General features: G+C 42.8%; 2 protein-coding genes across 4 annotated transcripts in view; both read right to left on the reverse strand.

Moving 5' to 3' along the window:
• SEC14L5 (SEC14 like lipid binding 5) overlaps positions 1 to 11,811 on the reverse strand; it is a 59,297-nt gene extending 47,486 nt beyond the window's left edge. The window contains exons 1-2 of one of the 2 annotated variants that reach the window (XM_060786579.2): positions 11,609 to 11,811; positions 6,509 to 6,620 (exon numbers count right to left, since the gene is read on the reverse strand). The gene's annotated coding sequence lies outside the window, so the exon portion shown is untranslated. The remainder of the gene's footprint in view (positions 1 to 6,508; positions 6,621 to 11,608) is intronic. The other variant, XM_060786578.2, reaches the window with a different exon arrangement.
• A 1,898-nt stretch (positions 11,812 to 13,709) lies between these two features.
• Positions 13,710 to 19,360, reverse strand: part of LOC132781973 (syntaxin-binding protein 4-like) — a 90,946-nt gene continuing 85,295 nt past the window's right edge. For both annotated transcript variants that reach the window (XM_060786576.2, XM_060786575.2), the window contains exons 21-22: positions 19,074 to 19,131; positions 13,710 to 14,482 (exon numbers count right to left, since the gene is read on the reverse strand). In XM_060786576.2, coding sequence (XP_060642559.1) covers positions 14,359 to 14,482; positions 19,074 to 19,131 — 182 coding nt within the window. In that variant the 3' untranslated portion in view covers positions 13,710 to 14,358. The remainder of the gene's footprint in view (positions 14,483 to 19,073; positions 19,132 to 19,360) is intronic.

Consider the following 19,360-nt stretch of genomic DNA (forward strand, 5'->3'; position numbering starts at 1 on the left):
ACAAGGGCCATCCAGTCCAACCCCATTCTGCCAGGAAAAGCCCAACTGAAGCACCCCAACAGAGTGTTGTTGTTCAGCCAGAGGATGAAGATGAGGGGATTGTTCAGAGATTGTGAAAACTGATGGACTTTCCAGTGTGGTAAATGAGGGGATTTTAGATCATGATTCTGTCTGGGTCTGTGTCTGGTGAGAGAAATTGCTTCAGAGTAGAGATGGAGATGCTATGGCATCAGAAGATAGGGAGAATCTTTCCCCTAGTTGTTCCTTAGCAATGGAAGATAAGGAGCTGGAAGGGAGAGATCTTTCACCTGGGAAAACACCTGAAGTCAAGAGGAATTTGAGGTTCGATCTCCAGGAGGAGGAAGCCAGATTACGGAGGTCACAGAGACTCTGTGAGAAATCCTTGAAACAACAAAGCAGATGTCAAAGGTATGACTTCATGGCTTTGTGGCCCTTAAATTAACTAAAAGGGTTAGAGCAGGCAACACTGCATTACCGTGTACACCTTGGTCTTGTTCCACGTTCAAGTCTATGTTTAATTTTTTTCGGAAAATTTTATGCTCATGTTCGTGGATTTATGTTTTGGAAGAAGTAGCTGTGTTCCTGGTTATGGATTTATGCTTATGTTTCGATTCTTGATTTTCCATGTACTTTGTCACTTTTGAACAGAACTCTGATGTACGGACTATTAATAGCCTTTTTCTTATTGCTTTTTGGGACATTGCTTTTTGCATTGCCTTTTGCCTTTTTATAGTTGCTTTCTTCAATGAACTGTTTAGTTAGTAATACTGGACTCTTGTGTGGTACAAAGGTAAATCCTCACAGATGGCCATCCAGGCTCTTTTAAAAGCTTCAAAAGAACTAAGAGGGGAAGAGTTCCACTGTTCAACAGTTCTTATGGTCAGAAAGTTATTTCCTAATGTTCAAGTGAAATCTCCTTTCCTGTCATTTGAACCCATCACTCCATTGAGTCCTAGTCTCCAGAACAGAAAACAAGCCTGCTCCCTCTTCCTTATGGCATGGTTGCAGATATTTAAATATGGCTCTCAGGTCTCCTCTCAACCTTCTCTTCTGTGAGATAAAATGATCCAGTTCTTTAAGCTGTTCCTTAGAGGAATTATTCATGGTTTCCAAACCTATGATCATTTTGGTCACCCTCCTTTGGTCATTATGCTGGCATATATTTATCTGCTCTGCGAGTGCAGCATTTTTCCAAATGAAGTAGAGTATGTTTGAGGACCGGGACATCCGTAGGGATACCAAGGTGCTTGTTTATAAAGCTATTGTCTTCCTAATTCTGTTAATAAAGCTATTGTCCTCCCAAGCCTGCTATATCCCTGCGAAATGTGGACTATCTACAGACGACACATGCAACTCCTGGAACGATTCCATCAGCGCTGCCTCCGGAAAATCCTGCAAATCTCTTGGGAAGACGAGCGGACAAATGTCAGCGTGTTGGAAGAAGCAAAGACCACCAGCATCAAAGTGATGGTCCTCCGCCATCAACTCCACTGGACTGGCCACGCTGTCCGGATGCCCGACCACCGTCTCCCAAAGCAGTTGTCTACTCTGAACTCAAGAACAGAAAACAGAATGTTGGTGGGCAGGAAAAGAGATTTAAAGATGGGGTCAAAGCAAACCTTAAAAACTGTGGCATAGACACCGAGAACTGGGAAGCCCTGGCCCTTGAGCGCTCCAGCTAGACGTCAGCTGTGACCAAAAGTGCTGTAGAATTTGAAGAGGCACGAATTTATTATTATTATTATTAACTTTATTTATACCCCGCAAAATCTCCCGTAGGACTCAATGCGGCTTACAAAGGCCAAGGCCGCCAACAATCAACAACATACAATACACAATAAACTCAAAAGCAAATAATAAACATCAAGAAAAACAATAAAACAGTAAAACCATGACACCATGACACAATTAAAACCAAGGCCGGGCCAAATGTAATGGACAAATTAAAATACTGAACTTGACAGGTAATATGTAGAGGTATATGGAGGTAGGTGCAATGTGCAGATAATCCTGAGTCTCTAGCAAAGTGCAATTGGGACTTGAAACCAGGAGTTTCCTATTCTGGCAAGGCACACTGGAACAGCCAGGCCTTCAGGCTCATCCTAAAGACAGCCAACATTGGGGCTTGTCTGATGTCCTTGGGGAGAGAGTTCCAGAGTCGGGGTGCCACCACAGAGAAGGCCCTGTCCCTTGTCCCCACCAAACGCGCCTGCGACGCAGGTGGAATCGAGAGCAGGGCCTCTCCAGATGATCGAAGGGAGCGTGTGGGTTCGTAAACGGTGATGCAGTCACATAGGTAGGCAGGTCCCAAACCATTCAGGGCTTTGTAGGTGAGCACCTGCACCTTGAATTAGGATCAGAAGATGAACGGCAGCTAATGGAGCTCCTTGAACAGGAGGGTTGACCTCTCTCTGAAAGGAGCACCAGTTAACATCCTGGCTGCCGCCCGCTGGACTAGCTGAAATTTTCTTTTTTTTAAAAAAAATGATTTTTATTAAAGTTTTCTAGTAGCAATACATCAATAAGGTGTTAATCATTGACTATGTCAATGACTAGCTGAAATTTTCGAGCCGTTTTCAAGGGCAGCCCCACGTAGAGCGCATTACAGTAATCCAATCTAGAGGTGACCAAGGCATGGAGCACCCCGGCCAGATCAGCCTTTACAAGGTAAGGTCGCAGTTGGCGCACGAGTCTCAGTTGTGCAAAAGCCCTCCCGGACACCACCGACGGCTGAGCCTCAAACGTAAGCGATGAATCCAGGAGGACTCCCACACTGCGGACCTGTGACTACAGGGGGAGTGTAACCCCGTCCAGTACAGGTTGCCACCCTATACCCCGATCTGGTTTTCGATCGACCAGGAGGACCTCTGTCTTGTCGGGATTAATCTTCAACTTGTTCCTCCTCATCCAGACAGCCACAGAGGCCAGGCACTCGTCCAGCACTCGAGGGGCTTCCTTGGAGTTAGGTGGAAATGAGTAATAGAGTTGTGTGTCATCTGCGTAGAGATGGCACCTAACTCCAAAACTCTGGATGACCTCTCCCAGCGGTTTCATGTAGATGTTAAAAAGCATGGAAGATAAAATAGAGCCTTGCGGGACCCCACAGGTCAAGGGCCAGGGGTCCGAGCAGGCATCTCCCAGCTTCACCTTCTGGGATCGGCCCTCCAGGAAGGACTGGAGCCAGGACAAAACCGTGCCCCTGAGACCCATTCCAGAGAGCCGTCCCAGAAGGATACCATGATCGATTGTATTGAAAGCCGCTGATATGTCCAAGAGAACCAGCAAGGTCACACTCCCCCTGTCAAGCTCTCTACGGAGGTCATCCACCAAGGCGACCAAAGCTGTCTCAGTGCCATGGCCAGGCCTGAAACCAGACTGTGACTGGTCCAGGTAATTGATGTCGTCTAGAAAGCCCTGGAGCTGGGAGGCGACCACCTGCTTCAGCACCTTGCCCAGAAAAGAGAGGTTGGAGATTGGTCTATAGTTGTTCAGCACCGTGGAGTCAAGGGAAACCTTTTTGATAAGTGGACGAACCACAGCCTGTTTTAGTTTAGATGGGAAACCCCCCTGCTCCAATGATGCATTAATGATCAGCACAAACCAATCAACCAACCCCTCCCTGGCAGATTTAATTAGCCAAGACGGGCAAGGGTCCAAAGCCGACGTGGTCGCCCTCACAGCACCAAGGACCTCCCCCACGGTCTCAGGAAGAACAAGCCTAAAAGAATCCCACAAAATTGGACAAGCAGATGCCTCAATCACCTCTCCTGGAACTGTGATGTTTTAAAATGATCTTTATTAAATTTTCCTTAAAAACATACAGTAAGTGGAACTTTTATCTTTACAAAAGTTCCTACCAGTATGGGTAAAGTAAGAAGGGGATAGAAAGGAAAAAAAGAGGGGGATAGCAGTGTTGAGAAAGTAAAGTAAATAGTAGTCTGATTTTGTCTACATGTTTTCGTTCTACCAAGTGACCAGAGCCACTTAATGACCGTGGCTGCTGGAATCATGTTGTGTGCACAGTGTAGAAACAGAAATTTGAAGAGAGGACTGTGAGGGAAGGGGGTGTGATGTGATTGTTGTAGATCTGGCGTTGACTTCACGGAGGTTTTTCCTTTTCCTTCATTCTTCCCTCTATTGGTCTTTTTCGCCTTCTTTTCTCTGCTGCTCTCCCCTGATTTATATTTTCCATCATCTCTTTCAAGCGATTATTTTCATGCTTTTTTCTTCTACTAAGTATGTTGTTACTTGTTTCCAATCAATTGCTCTTTTTTTAAGAAAGTATATAAGTTAGTTTGTCCATATTTCTTATGTCCAGAATCTTTGTTAACCATTCCTCTTCTTCTGGGAGTTCTTTCTCTTTCCAGTGTTTTGCATAAATTATTCGAGCTGCAGTGGTCAGGAGGAATAGGATTTTGTCCTTATTTTTTTCCATTTTTATATTATGTATCCCTAGTAAAAAGGTTTCTGGTTTCCGAGGTATTTCTATCTTCAATATTTTTTGTAATGATTTTTGTATCCTGTTCCAATAAATTGTTGCTTTTGGGCAGGTCCACCAAAGGTGATAGTATGTCCCTTCCTGTTTGCCGCACTTCCAACATTTTGTGTTTGTGTTTTTGTTGAATTTCCCTAACCTATGTGGGGTTATATACCACCTATGAGCTATCTTAAACCAATTTTCTTTAAGTTCCATTGCTTTCGAATATTTTAGTTTCTTGTTCCAAACCTCTTCCCATTCATCCTTCTTTATCTCTCTTCCTAAGTTGTCTTTCCACTTTTTCATATATGTTTTCTCCTTTTCTGTGTCTCCTTCCCCTTCTAAGAGCTTTTTGTATATCTTGGAGATTAGTTTATTTTCCGTTTGCATTATTCTATCCCAAAAACATGTTCCTTCTTCGAATCCTTTTTCTTTATCTATCTTAAAGTGTTCTTTGATTTGTTCGTATTGATACCAAGAGATTCTATTGTTTATGATTTTTAGTTCTTGTTGCGTTTTCATCTTGAATTCTCCTCCTTCTTTTTTTTATTATATCTTTGTATTTAGGCCAATCATTCCTGGAACTGTGATGAAATTGGAGTCCAGCTTGAGGCGTATCTGAGCAACTTTGCCTGCAAAATGGTGTGTGAACTCGCGACACTGAGTTATTGGGTCATCGAAGGTTTCCTCCACCGCAGGTGGACGCAGGAGTTCCCGGACAACCCGGAACAGCTCCGATGATCTATTTGCTGCCGACGCTATACGGGCAGTCGTGAAAGACTCCCTGGCTACCCGTATAGCCGCGGTATACGCCCTAAGAGAGGCTGTAGCCCGTGCTTGGTCAGACACGTCTCGAGATTTCCTCCAAATGCGTTCTAGCCCCCTTCTCGTATGCTCCATCACACCCAACTCCTCAGTAAACCATGGAGATGGTGTGTCACGACGCAACGAGATGGGGCGTTCGGGAGCGATCGTATCTATCGCCCCGGTCATCTCCTTGTTATAGTGATCGACCAAGGTGTCGACAGGATCGCCAGGCTCCATGGCAGGAAGAACCCCAAGATTCCTCAGGAATCCCTCCGGATCCATCAGTCTCCTGGGGCGGACCATTTTAATTTGTCCTCCACCCCTGCGGAGGTTAGCGGTTGCAGATAGTCTAAAACTGATCAGATAGTGGTAAGACCATGAATGGAGGAGGAAAGACAGAAACGTGCCAAGAGGAAGGCGCATCAAGCTAACCCCGACCAGGACCGCCTTCCACCTGGAAACCAATGCCATCACTGCGGGAGAACATGCAGATCAAGAATAGGAATCCACAGTCACCTACGGACCCACCGCCGTACACCGATCTTGGAAGACTATCTTACTCGGACAACGAGGGATCACCTAAGTAAGTAAGTAAGTATATATTTATGCTATATTGAAAATGTATAGGGTCTTGGCCAATGTACATACGTATTTAATCTCCTTGCTGGGAGCTCCCTCTGAAACAAGCCTGTTTTGGAATTTGACTCTTGTTCACTCTGGTCCATGTGACTGACGGAGCCTAAGCCTATGCAGCAGGAGCCCCTAATCAATGCAGAATCATGGCCCCATTTCCAAACTAATCCTGTTGCCTCTGTCTAAAAAAAATACAGCGTTTTCTGTTCATCCTCATCTGCAAATATATATTCCTAAATCTACCCCTTCCCCTGTCTATCTTCGGAAGCCTTGAGAACAAGCTATAACTTTGCATGTCAATGTCTGCTTATTCTGGGGAGAGACTTGTTAGGTAACAAACCACAGCAAGTAAGGAGCAAACCCTGTCTTCTATCGTCATTATTATTAGCAAGTCCATTATAAAACAACTTTAAGGGACCTGTGTAAAAGGTCTGATACCTTTAATAAACAAAGAATGGTGTTTTCTCCAAGCGGCGATTATATGAGCATAGTTTGATCCCGAGGCAGAAACAGCTGTTTAAAGCAACCAAGTTTTTTGAAAGTCAAATCGTGGGTCTGGATTAACTGTACCTTTCATCCTAGGTGTTAGGCTCCTCGTTTCATCCGCAGGGTAATTTTCCCCTTGGTACAGAGCCATAATGTCACAGACTGCTCTCCAGAATTAACTCCTTCTTGGAAAACTCTGGCAGGAAGAAAACATTGTTCAATTGCCTACAATTATTTAGGAGCAGCTATTGGCTCAGATAACCTCTCCTAAAGATCTTAGATCGCTGCTTCCAGTAAATAAGGGCAACTAGAGGTGGAATCTTCCCCCCTCCCCAATAAGGCCCTTATCATAAGGATTTGGTTGTAGGGTGTTTGTCAGCAGTGGCAAGGGTTGAAAGAAGGCAAACTCGCTCCTTTTTCTGTCTCCTTTCCATCTAGTGCTGGAGAAGGAAGGCATGGATTTTAATACAACCCTTAACTGATAATATTCTAAAAGCCAACCACTGAGAAGAGCTATGTTATTGAAGGTTTTCATGGCCAGAAACACTGGGCTGCTGTGAGTTTTCCGGGCTATATGGCTATGTTTCAGAAGCATTCTCTCCTGATGTTTCGACCACATCTCTGGCAGACATCCTCAGAGGTTGAGGAGTCTGTTGGAAACTAGGTAAGTGGGGTTTATATAACTGTGGAATAATTTCCAGGGTGGGAGAAAGAACGCTTGTCTGTTTGAGGCCACCTTGATTAGAACTGAATAGCCTTGCAGCTTCAAAGACTGGTTGCTGCCTGGGAGAATCCTTTGTTGGGAAGTGTTAGCTGGTCCTGATTGTTTCCTGTCTGGAATTCCCCTGGCTTTTTTTAGTGTTGTTCTTTATTTACTGGAGCCCCCAATGACACAGAGGGTTAAAATGATGAGCTGCTGAACTTGTTGACCGAAAGATTGCAGGTTCAAATCCGGGGAGTGGAATGAGCTCCCGCTGTCAGCCCCAGCTAATGCCAACCTAGCAAATGTGAATAGATCAATAGGCACTACTCCAGCGGGAAGGTAATGGCACTCCATGCAGTCATGCCGGCCACATGACCTTGGAGGTGTCTACGGACAACACTGGCTCTTCGGCTTAGAAATAGAGAAGAGCACCAACCTCCAGAATCAGACATGACTGGACTTAATATCAGGGGGAAGCCTTTACCAAGCTTTTACTTCTTTATTTACTGTCCTGATTTTAGAGTTTTTTTTAAAATACTGGTTGCCAGATTTTGTTCATTTTCATAATCTGACATGGTAGTTGGTAGAGTGGTCCAGCATTTCTGTGCTCTCTGTGACCAGGTTGGTTCATTAGGTACTCTGCTATGGCTAAGTATCATGTCAGACTATACAGAGAAGCCACTGAAATCCATAAGCATTTGGACAATTTCAACAGAACGGAGGAAACCATGAAAATGAACAAAATCTGGCTACCAGTATTTAAAAAACCCTCTAAAATCAGGACAGTAAAGAGAAGCACTAAAAAAACAGTGGAATTAAAGATAAGAATAAACCAGGGCCAGCTAACACCTCTTAACATAGGATGCCTCTGGGCAGGAATCAGCCAGCCTTTGAAGCTACTAGGCCATTAAATGCTAATCAAGGTGGCCAATTGCAACATTCATACTTGTCTCAAGCAGACAAGAGTTTTTTTCTCCCACCCTGGACATTATTCCACAGATATATAAACCCCATTTTCCTAGTTTCCAACAAACCTCACGATCTCTGAGGATGCCCACCATAGATGCAGGCGAAATGTCAGAAGAGACTGTTTCTGGAACATGGCCATACAGCTTGGAAAACTCACAGCAACTCAATGAGAATAACTGCTTGAGACTACCCTAAAGTTACTCATGTTTTAGCAAAATAAATATAATGTAACTTTGTGGAGCTTGCATAGACATACCACCATTGAGATCAATCAGATTGAATGTATTGCCCCAATAGAACGCACAGAAAATTAGAAACAGAACTATTCTCGACAAGAAAAGCCTTCTGTTTCTGCAGAAATGTTCAGGGGGGAAAATAGGCCCTTATTATGTAATTAACAGATTACAGGATGAAGGAATAGCAGCAAATCTGGATGCCGAGCTAACTCGTAAAAGTGCTTCGCCATCGGAAACAGTTGAGCAGGTTTCCATCAAGGCTACCTTCAAAACCCAAGTACAAGAAAGGAACCACAGAAGATAAGAGACAATGCTTGTTCATGCCAGGGTTCTGGATGGTCACTATTTGCAAATATGGCAAACAAGCTGTTGTTTGTTTGCCTTGAACTTGTTTCTAATTTGCAATGACCCCAACAAGGTGAATCTGTCATTCAGTTTCCTTGTTTCTTTGCAAGAGTTGTCTTTGTGGCTGAGAGCGCGGGACTCAATCAAAGTTGGCAATGGGTTTCCACAACCAGTTCCTTTCTAATTGAGCCCAATTTCTGTTTTGTCATTTGGCTTTCAAAAGGCTTGAAGTATTACTCCATGACACACTTCTTTCTTTCTCGATGCTGAAGAGGAATCAGTCAAGAAGCAAGGCACAAAGGCTTTGCTGTGAGTGTTGCTCAGCAGTAGATTAAATCGCCAAAACTCAACATTTTGCACCATTAGAATACGTTTAGATAAAATTCGGATTCCCCAAAATAACCATTGTGGTTAGGATGCTCCTTGAAAAAAGGTAGAAGAAAATGTACCCACTTACATCACCACATCTAGAGTTATTTCACATTGTAAGCAGAAAGCATCTATAACTCCCACCACTCAGGAAACACCAAAGACCCTCCCTCCAATGACATTGCAGGTTATAGTGAACATGTCCAAAGGCCCTGCCAAATGTCCTCTACAAACACCATAGTGCCCACCACCCAAGTGAAGGCTTTCATTCGGGGACTATTCCATCCTAGATTTTATGTGTTTCCTCCACCACAAACATCCCAGTGTTCCTTTCTCTCTCCATTGCTGTGGAATTTGCATAACCCTGCCCACTGCCTCTCCCTTAACCCTTTCCTCTTTTCTATGTTGCACAGCAAAGGAGTTGTAGTTCACCTACATCTAGAGCGCACTATAAACCCAAAGAATGATGGATCAGGACCAAACTTGGCATGCATACCTGATATGCCCAAATATGAACACTGGTAGGTTCTGATGGGAATCTGCCTGGACATTTTGGAATTGTGGGTACTGGGATTTATAGTTCACCTGCATCAATGAGCACTCTGAACTCCACTAAAGATGGAAATGGACCAAACTTGGCACATAGAGCTCCCATGACCAGCAAAAAATACCGGAGGTCTTTGGGGAAAATTCTCCTTGATTTGGGGGAGTTCTAGTTCACCTACATCCAGAGAGCACTGTGAACTCAAACACCGATGGATCTGGACCAAACTTGGCACACACACACCCCTCATATGCCAAAATTTGATTACTGGAGGGGTTTGGAGGGAACTGACCTTCTTTTCTGGGAGTTGTAGTTCATTCATAACCACCGATGATGGACCTGGACCAAACCTGGCACACAGAACCCCCATAACCAACTCAACATACTGGAGGGGTTTGACTCACCATAGTGGGAGTTGTAGTTTATCCTGCAGCCAGAGATCACACTGAACCCCACCAATAATGCATCTAGACCAAACTTGCCCAACATGACAAACTTTTAACTACTGATGGAGTTTCAGGGGGTTGACCTGGCATGATGTAAGTTGTAGTTCACCCACAACCTTATGCATTTTGTACAATTAAAAATCGACTTTTTCAAATAACCCAGGGAATGCTGGATACCCAAGCTAGTAAATAATAAAATATGAGTTTAGTAATTACTCCTACGTATGGTAATTTCAGGGGCATCAGATATATATATATATACATATATATATATATATATATATATACATACACACACACACACACACATATAAAATATTGAAATGTATTATATAAATATAAATGATTTAAATATATATAAGCTATAATATAAATATTAAAAATTATTAAAACAGAATATATCGATATTAAAAACATTAAAATATAATATAACATTTCAAATATGAAAACATTTTTAAATATCTTTAAAATAAAAACTTTCCTGTGGAAACAGGCCTTCCCTGAAGGAGAATGAATGCTAAACCGATCGTGTGCAATATTTGAACGATCTGGACTTTCGGCAATAGACCTGACTATGGCCTAAGTGAATTAATCACTAGATGGGGTTTTTAACCTATTGAAAGTTTTAATTGTTTTAATTGTGGGGTTTTTTGTTTGGATTTTAATTGTATTTTATGTGGGTTTTATAGTTTTTTTCGATGGAAATGTGTTTATGATGGGATTGTTGATTGTCATGCTTTTTTGGGGGGCTGCTTTGAGTCCTAATGCGAGAGAAAAGTGGGATAGAAACAAACAAATAATAATGATCATAATAATAATATTTTTTCCCATGTCAAGAGCGACTTGAGAAACTGCAAGTTGCTTCTGGTGTGAAAGAATTGGCCGTCTGCAGGGGACGCCCTGATGTTTTGATATTTAACCATCCTTGTGGTAGGCTTTTCTCATGTCCCCACATGTGGAGCTGGGGCTGACAGAGGGAGCTCATATGTGCTCTCCCTGGATTCAAACCTCAGACCTGTCAGTCTTCAGTCCTGTTGGCACAAGGGTTTAACCCATTGGGCCACCGGAGGCTCCTATATAATAATAATAATAATAATAATAATAATAATAATAATAGATGGTGCAGCTTTGTTTACATTTTCCAAAATGTAAAAAATAGGAATAGGGGGGGAAAAAATACAAAATATGAGTTTGCAATTTTTTTCCCTATATGCATGGTGACTTTGAAGAAAAAATTAAAATGCATTATATAGATGTGAAATATGTCAAATTCAAAACGATTAAAATAGGATTTATAAATATTAAAAATAATAAAAATATAATAATAAATATATTAATATGAAAACAATTGAAATAAAATAAAATGTATGAGTTTGTCCATTTATCCTACGTTTGGCGAGTTTGGGGACACCATATATATATATATATATATATATATATATGGATACCATATATATAATATGGTTTTAGGCATATACCATTCTCTGAGCTGCAGAGGGGGCATTTCTCCCTGCAATGCCCTGCCTGCCTGCCTGCCTTTCTTCCCTCCTCCTCCTCCTCCTCCTGACTCACCTCTTCTTCCTCCTCCGCCATCCTCCTCCGCTTCTCCTGAAATCCAAGGGCAGCCCAGCTTTCTCTCCACCCGCCGCCGGTGCCTCTGTTCGGGAAGGAAAAGAAAGGGACCCTCGCGCCCCTCGAAGGCCGGCCGGCGCGCTTTAGCCAATCAGAGGGCCTCCGGCTCCGCACGCGCTGCGGCACGGTCAGGCGCCACGCCCACCGCGACGCCAGGACACACCCCCTTCCCGGGGAAGGAGAAGCGGCCCGCGTCGCGAAGCCCCGCCCATCGGCTCATGCCACGCCCCCTCCAGCAGAGCAGGTTGCAAATCAGCTGGGATGGGCATGGGGTCCTTTATTGTAAGAGTCTATTACTGTTACGATTATTCTATTGCAGCTGTTATATATATTAAATGCTCATTGTGTGTGTTTGTGTATATATATGTATGTATATGTATGTTGCATGTCACCTATTATTATTATTATTATTTGCAGCTATTATATACATAATATTTAATCTCCCCATTGAGACAGAACATTTAATCTCAATATATAATTAAATATACTGAGATTCAAACTGCCCCATCCTTGTTATCTTTCAAGAACCAGTTGAAGACCTACCTGTTCAAGCAAGTACCTGCATGACCATATCTCCATATACGAACCCACACGATCTCTTCGTTCATCTGGTGAGGCCCTGCTCACAATCCCACTGGCATTGCAAGCGCAATTGGTGGGAATGAGGGACAGGGCCTTCTCGGTGGTGGCCCCACGACTCTAGAACTCCCTCCCCAAGGACATCAGGCATTCCCCAACACTGGCAGTCTTCAGAAGGAGCTTGAAAACATGGATGTTCCAGTGTGCCTTCCCAGATTAAGGAATCCCAATGCACTTTATGAGAGAGTTAGAATTGTCTGCACACCCATTTATTTCCAAAATATTCATCCTACCTCACCTGGACATGCCCAGCATTTTAAGAATTTGAACCATTACAGTTGGCCCTGCCACAGGTTTTTAATAGTGTTGTGTTTTTGTTAATGTTCTGCTTTGTTATGAGTTATTTATTTTTGCATTGCATTGCATTGTTGTTGTTGTGTTTTTGCTAATGATGTACTTTGGGCTCGGCCTCTTGTAAGCCGCTCCGAGTCCTGCGGGAGATGGTAGCAGGGTACAAATAAAGTTTCTAAATTTTGTGTTTTTTACAATACATTACAACTGTACCCTGGGTAGTTCCTGATACAATAAATAATAATAATAATACTTACTACTATTGTGTTAAAAAAAAAACAAGTATGGATCGTCAGTGTTGAAATCCCAGGCAACAGCAGGATTGAAGAGAAACAACTGGAAAAGCTGACACAATACGAGGATTCGAAGATTGAACTGTAAAGACTCTGGCACAAGCCAGTCAAGGTGGTCCCAGTGGTGATTGTCTCACTGGGTGCAGTACCTAAAGACCTTGGCCTGCACTTAAACACAATTGGTGCTGACAAAATTACCATCTGCCAGCTGCAAAAGGCTATCCTACTCGGATCTGCACACATTATTCGCTGTTATATCACACACTTGGGAAGTGTCCGACGTGTGATCCAATATAACAGCCAGCAGAGTGATTTTGTTTGCTGTGGATTCATATTGGTGTGTTACAAATAATAATAATAATAATAATAATAATAATAATAATAATAATATGTATTGTCAGAGTTTTGCAACATGCCATCAATTCTAAAGTGGCCAGCCAGAGTGGGGTAGCTGAAAGAGTAATAAAAAAGCACAACCTTCTCTGTTAGTGTTGTTGTCAGAGTGTTGAGTGTTGTAGAGAGAGATTCTAAGTTTTAAGGATTAATGAAGAAAAACAGACAGAAGCTAATACTATGGAGAAGGTAGGAACTGACTGGGAGTGTTGGAAAGAAGGGCTAGAGAAGAGTCAAGAACAGGCACGAGACAACTTCAGCCCTCCAGATGTTTTGGACTTCAACTCCCACAATTCCTAACAACTGTTTTGAATATTCCTCATCTGTGTTAAGAAACTGCATATCCAGATCTTAACAGATTGCTGTTGTTAAAAGCTTTCAGCCTGGAAACAGAACATCCCTTTTGAAATGTGGACTGACAAGGACAGCGTTTTCACTTTTATTTGCCAAAATGTTGTGCTCACATCCGATTCCTACCATGGTATTTGCTAACTACATGAAAACCAATGCCAAAGGAATATTATTTCCTTCCCCATGTTTTAAACCCAAGACAGTTTGTCTGGAACATCCATTTTACTTATGACCCAAATATCAAGTCAGTCAAGGAATCCTTGACAGCATTGAGAGCCTACCCAACTGAGGCAGTGATGCATCCATAGATAGCTATGCAGAACTGCTAAAAACCGAGCTACTTAACTAACAGCCAGAAAAAAGTACTTTGGTTTTTCAAAGGAAATATGAAGGACACTGGGTTTTCCATTCAGCTGGAGGTTCAAGTCTCCAGTTCAGATACCTGCAGCCATACTTTCCTTGACTGTTTTATTCTTCCAAAGCTGCAAAATGAGGGAAACAGGCTGGTTTGTATGAAGCAATCCAGAGGCATCCATCCAAGAGGATGCGCTTGTTGCTTAGTTTATGAACGGATCGGGAATGTCAGTCTTCCAAAAAGAAATGAAGAAAGCACTGAGAGATGTGTCTTCTCCTTACAACCGGGTCTTTGTGCTGCTTCTGACTCCAAATCTGTGTTTGGAAAAAGTCACGGTGGAAACCTGGAGCCTCTGGCGGTGGAGAAGTTTATGCTGGCTTGTCAGAAGGATCCTTCGAAGAAGTGCTTTGGGTTTGTAGATCCTGCCCGCTGTTCTCGCTTGGAGGAGGAGGAGGCGGTGGTGGCGGCCACGTTGTCTTCTGATGGAGATGGCTGGGATTTAAAAATATTTAAAAGACACATCAACCACAAAAAATGGTCAAAAGAAACTGTAGACAAAATAACTCAACTCCCAAGACTATGTTCCCCCAGCACTCAAGTTAGAGTTAAGAGTTTCAGGGCATTTTTGCACATTTGGGGGGCTTTGGGTAGGGCTTTGAAGTGAAATTCACCTCATTGGGGAATTCAGGGTGTTTGAGGCAACTATGAAGGTACCTTAGGGTGAAAGAGACACAGTCAGGTGACTATTCGTGACCCTCAGGTCACACTTTCCATAACTTTGGTCTCACCCAAAACACCAGTGTGGCAATGTGTAGTCAAAGGTTTTCATGGCCGGAATCACTGGGTTGTTGTGAGTTTTCCTGGCTGTATGATCATTGTGGTAAAGTGTAAATTTTTAACTTGCAGTTATGTATAATTATAGATAGATGTTTTAAAGGGTGAGTATGTAAGTTACATAACAAAGGGGGATGGTAGCCAGCTCAGCTCATGTTGAGCTCGGTTACCATGGAAACAGGGGCAGAGCCAACTGCCACTTGGCAGGGCAGCCATTTTAAAACAGTCTACAGTCTGTGAACTGTAGGAGTGGCTGGTTCTGTTGAGTAGTGAAAACCAGGAAGGTAATCTGTAGTTTAAAAACTACAGGGAAAGGCTGATTCTATAGTAGTGAGAATTAGCAAGGTTTTGGCTTTTAGCCTGAGTAGTTTAAATAAGTTGAGTTGACTTAATTATATTAATAGTTAGTGAATGAGAGAAACCCAGTGAGGATCTCTATTGCAACAGAAACATCACAAAGAAAGAATAAGCTTGTAACTGAAGTAACCTATTAAGGAAAGAAACACAGTTTAAAGAAAAATAAGTTTGAAACCTGTTTAGTGGAAGGAAGTGTCCTTCCCAGAGTTGTTTAAGGAATGTTATAAATGTAACCTTTGAAGATTTGTGCCTCTAAGAGAGTTAAGTTACATTGAAACCATCACGCTCCTTCTACATTTCAATAAACTTGTTACTGTTTTTCCTAAAGCCTTGTCTCTGATACAATTCCTTTCCAAGTTCAGTCACGCTACATGCTACACAGAAGAAAGACCAAATCAATATTATTAGCTATAAGCTACGCTGTCAATTTAATAAGCCCTTACAGAGTGGTGGCTCTTTTACAAACGTTTACAAATTGGCGGCCTCATCACAAATTAGTGGCATCTTCGCGAACCTCTGAGGATGCCTGCCATAGATCTGGGAGAAACGTTAGGAGAAAATGCTTCTGGAACATGGCTGTACAGCCCAGAAAACTCACAGCAACCAACCAATGTGGCATTTTCCCCTTGTACTTAGGGAAGTCTAAGCCGTTCTGCTGCAGGAACCCTTTGCTTCACTCAAGTTAATGTGGATAGTAAGTCCAACTTATTTCCAAGCTGCCACAGATAAACTTGTGTACAAGAATATTGCTGCTTCATATGGAAAAGGGATTGAGAAGCAAGAATTGCACACAGCTGAAGGAAGAGACGCAACAGCAAAAGCATTCTGTCTCCGGAAACAGTGGGAGCCTTGGCAGATCCTTTGGATGTGAAGAGCCTTTGATCTATAACAACCTCAAAGGCATTTCCAATTACACTCGCCTCCCCCAAAGAGCCTTTGATATCTCCAATAACTCAGAGGGGAGGACAACATATATTGACCCTTGTGCAAACAATAACCAAGATGGATTGGAGGACCATACATTTGCAGTTTCCGGTGCTTCAAAGATGTTCAGCTATTGTCTAACTCTGGCTGCATGTCTGCTTGCAAAAGGCTAAATATATGTAATCGCATTAGCCTTCATCCAAGCAGAAAGGAAATTGTGAGGGACACATTTGGTTACAAAATTCATACTGGACTAGACCTAACAGGTCTTCCAAACAATTGTCCACATAGTCCCAAGATTGTGTTCTTTTTGGATGGCTGGGACAACCATTGTCTGAATGTATCTCATTGTATTTCTGCTGGATGCATTTTCACAAAAAGGGGTGACAGCTACTCAGAACAATCTTCTCTCTCATACAATCATGGATTTCAGCATTTTACTATTCTACAAAACAATTTGTAGAAATTGGAATAATTGGTTCTGCAGCTACAATTTGATTTTGCATCCACAAACACTCCTGTGGACATGTGGCCTTTTTACATAATATTTTCCTTGGGATCAGGAAATATCCTATATTAAGCTGCTCAGTGGAAAAGGGTTTTTTCTTGTTACCTTTATACTGAAGTGCTTTTAGAGCTTTCTAAGTCTGTTTCTCAATCTGGGGGGGGGGGGTTACAAGGGGGTTTCAAAGGGGTCACCACATATAATCAGAAAACATATATTTCTGATGGTCTTAGGAACCCCTTTGGCAGAGAAGGCTGAAGATCTCTCTGCCTGCCCTTCTCTTCCTTTTGGGAAACAGCCAGCAAATCCTCCCACCAAAAGTCCTTCTCCACTGTGATTGGCTGGCCTTTCAGCCAAAGAGAGGGCTCTTTCTGAGACACCAAGCAAGGAGGGAAGAGCAGGCATGATCAGTGCATGGCAGCATGGTGTGCATGTGCAGGCAAGGGAGAGTGTGCGAGGCTGGCAGAAGGCTCACACCAGCGAGTCCCTTCAAGGAATGGGGGTTCTTTGTGGGAAGTTTGGCCCAATTCTATCATTGGTAGGGTTCAGAATGCTCTTTGATTGCAGGTGAACTAAAATCCCAGCAACTACATCTCCCAAATGTCAAGGTCTATTTTCTCCAAACTCCACCAGTGTTCACATTTGGGCATATTGAGTATTCGTATCAAGTCTGGTCTAGATCCATCATTGTTTGAGTCCACAGTGCTCCCTGGATGTAGGTGAATCACAACTCCCTAACTCAAGGTCAGTGCCCATCAAACCCTTCCAGTATTTTCTGTTGATAATGGGTTCTTTGTGCCAAGCTTGTTTCAGTTTCATCGTTGGTGGAGTTCAGAATGCTCTTTGAACCCCAGCAACTACAACTCCCAAATGACAAAACCAACCCCCCCCCCCCCCCAAACCCCACCAATATTCAAATTTGGGCACATTGGGTATTTGTGCCAAATTTGATTAAATTCATGAAAATACATCCTGCATATCAGATATTTACATTACGATTCATAACAGTAGCAAAATTACACTTATGAAGTAGCAATGAAAATAATTTTATGGTTGAGTTTCACCACAACATGAGGAACAGTATTAAGGGGTCATGGCATTAGGAAGGTTGAGAAACACAGTTCTAAGGCAAGAGTCATCATTATGATCCAGTTGCAATGATACTTGGAACCACATGGTTTTATATCTACGCTCTCTTGTTTTCACTGCTACTGGGGATCTTTTTATAGTCAGTAATAATAATAATAACACTTTATTTGTATTCCGCCCTATCTCCCTCAGGGGACTCAGGGTGGATTCCAGCATATATAGACATATACAGACACAAGGCAAACATTAAATGCCTTGAAAGAATGAAACACAGATACACAGATAAAGACAAAGGCCTTCCCCTTCATCTCCGGCTCTGAGGGCTGGTGCGGTGCTCATCTCCATTTCAAAGCTGAAGAGCTGGCGTTGTCTGTAGACACCTCTGTGGTCATGTGGCCAGCATGACTGCATGGAGTACCAGTTACCTTCCTGCCAAGGTGGTACCTATTGATCTACTCATATTTGCATGTTTTCAAATGGCTAGGTTGGCAGGAGCTGTGGCTAACAGCGGGAGCTCACCCCATCCCACAATTTGAACTGCCAACCTTCCAGGCAGCAAGATTAGCAGCTCAACTGTTTAACCTGTTGTTCCAATGTGGCACCCTCATTTTTTTTCAAATTTTCTTGTATTTTAGGTACAATATTGTGATATGGCCTTGGAAGAGAGATCCATGGGAGTGAGACCATGGGTTATTGGTCTCTCTTGACAGATATCCCCTCTAGTGACAGCCCAAACAATAAAAAGTATTAATAACTAATATTGTGTCATCATTTCCTGACATCCCCAGAAGACCACAAAGCCTTTGACAGCCTTCCCATTCGGTCTGATGGCAGTTTCAGCCATGGGGAGAGAAGGATGGACAATCCATGGTCCTGTCCTGCTTGGCTCATGTCATTATGACATTGCAATGAGGAGAGTTATTAGTATCATGGCAATATGTGAAGCTCTCATTCTGTTATGACTGTGGTTATGTGACTTCAGATGGACTTATGGAGACCCTTTCTTAGTCAAATGTGTCCAAACAAGGTTTGTCATTGCATTTTTCTGAGGCTGTCACTTGCCCAGTCTTAGTCATTGAGTTTCCTTGGGCAAGCAGGGATTCAAACCCAGGTCTTCCAGAAGGTCCTATATCCCAGGATCTGATCACAGGCTTTCTGCTTTAAATGGGATTATATGAGTCTGCACAGCCATATAATCTGGGAATAACAGAAAACCTGGAATCAGATCCTGGGATATAGGGCTGTCTGGAAAGGTCCCTAGTCCCACTTAAACCATGCCGACCTCTGGTCCTGTGGGATACATCAAAGATGCTCTGAAGACCCAAAAAAATGACCCCAAAAACTGCCTGAGGAGGAAATGGCTTCTATACTCACTCTTTGTAGTCTGGAGTCGCATTTCCAGCTGGGCAATCGTCCCAGTTGTGCAATAAAGCTGTCAACACAAGAAGAACTGATTGGATCAGAAAGCACCCTTTAATCAACCAAATGCACTGCCAATAGGGCTAATTCAGTATTGAACCTCATCATTTCCCAGTTAGCATCCGAACAAGGATGTCGCCAAGACTCAAAATTCCTCACTTCTGCAGGGAAACGTTTAGCAAAGTGAGTATTAGATTGGCACCTCAATTTCACATTCGAATTTCACCCACTTACATCCAACT

Source organism: Anolis sagrei, chromosome X (assembly GCF_037176765.1).
Source record: "Anolis sagrei isolate rAnoSag1 chromosome X, rAnoSag1.mat, whole genome shotgun sequence".
In the NCBI taxonomy this organism is placed as follows: Eukaryota; Metazoa; Chordata; class Lepidosauria; order Squamata; family Dactyloidae; genus Anolis; species Anolis sagrei.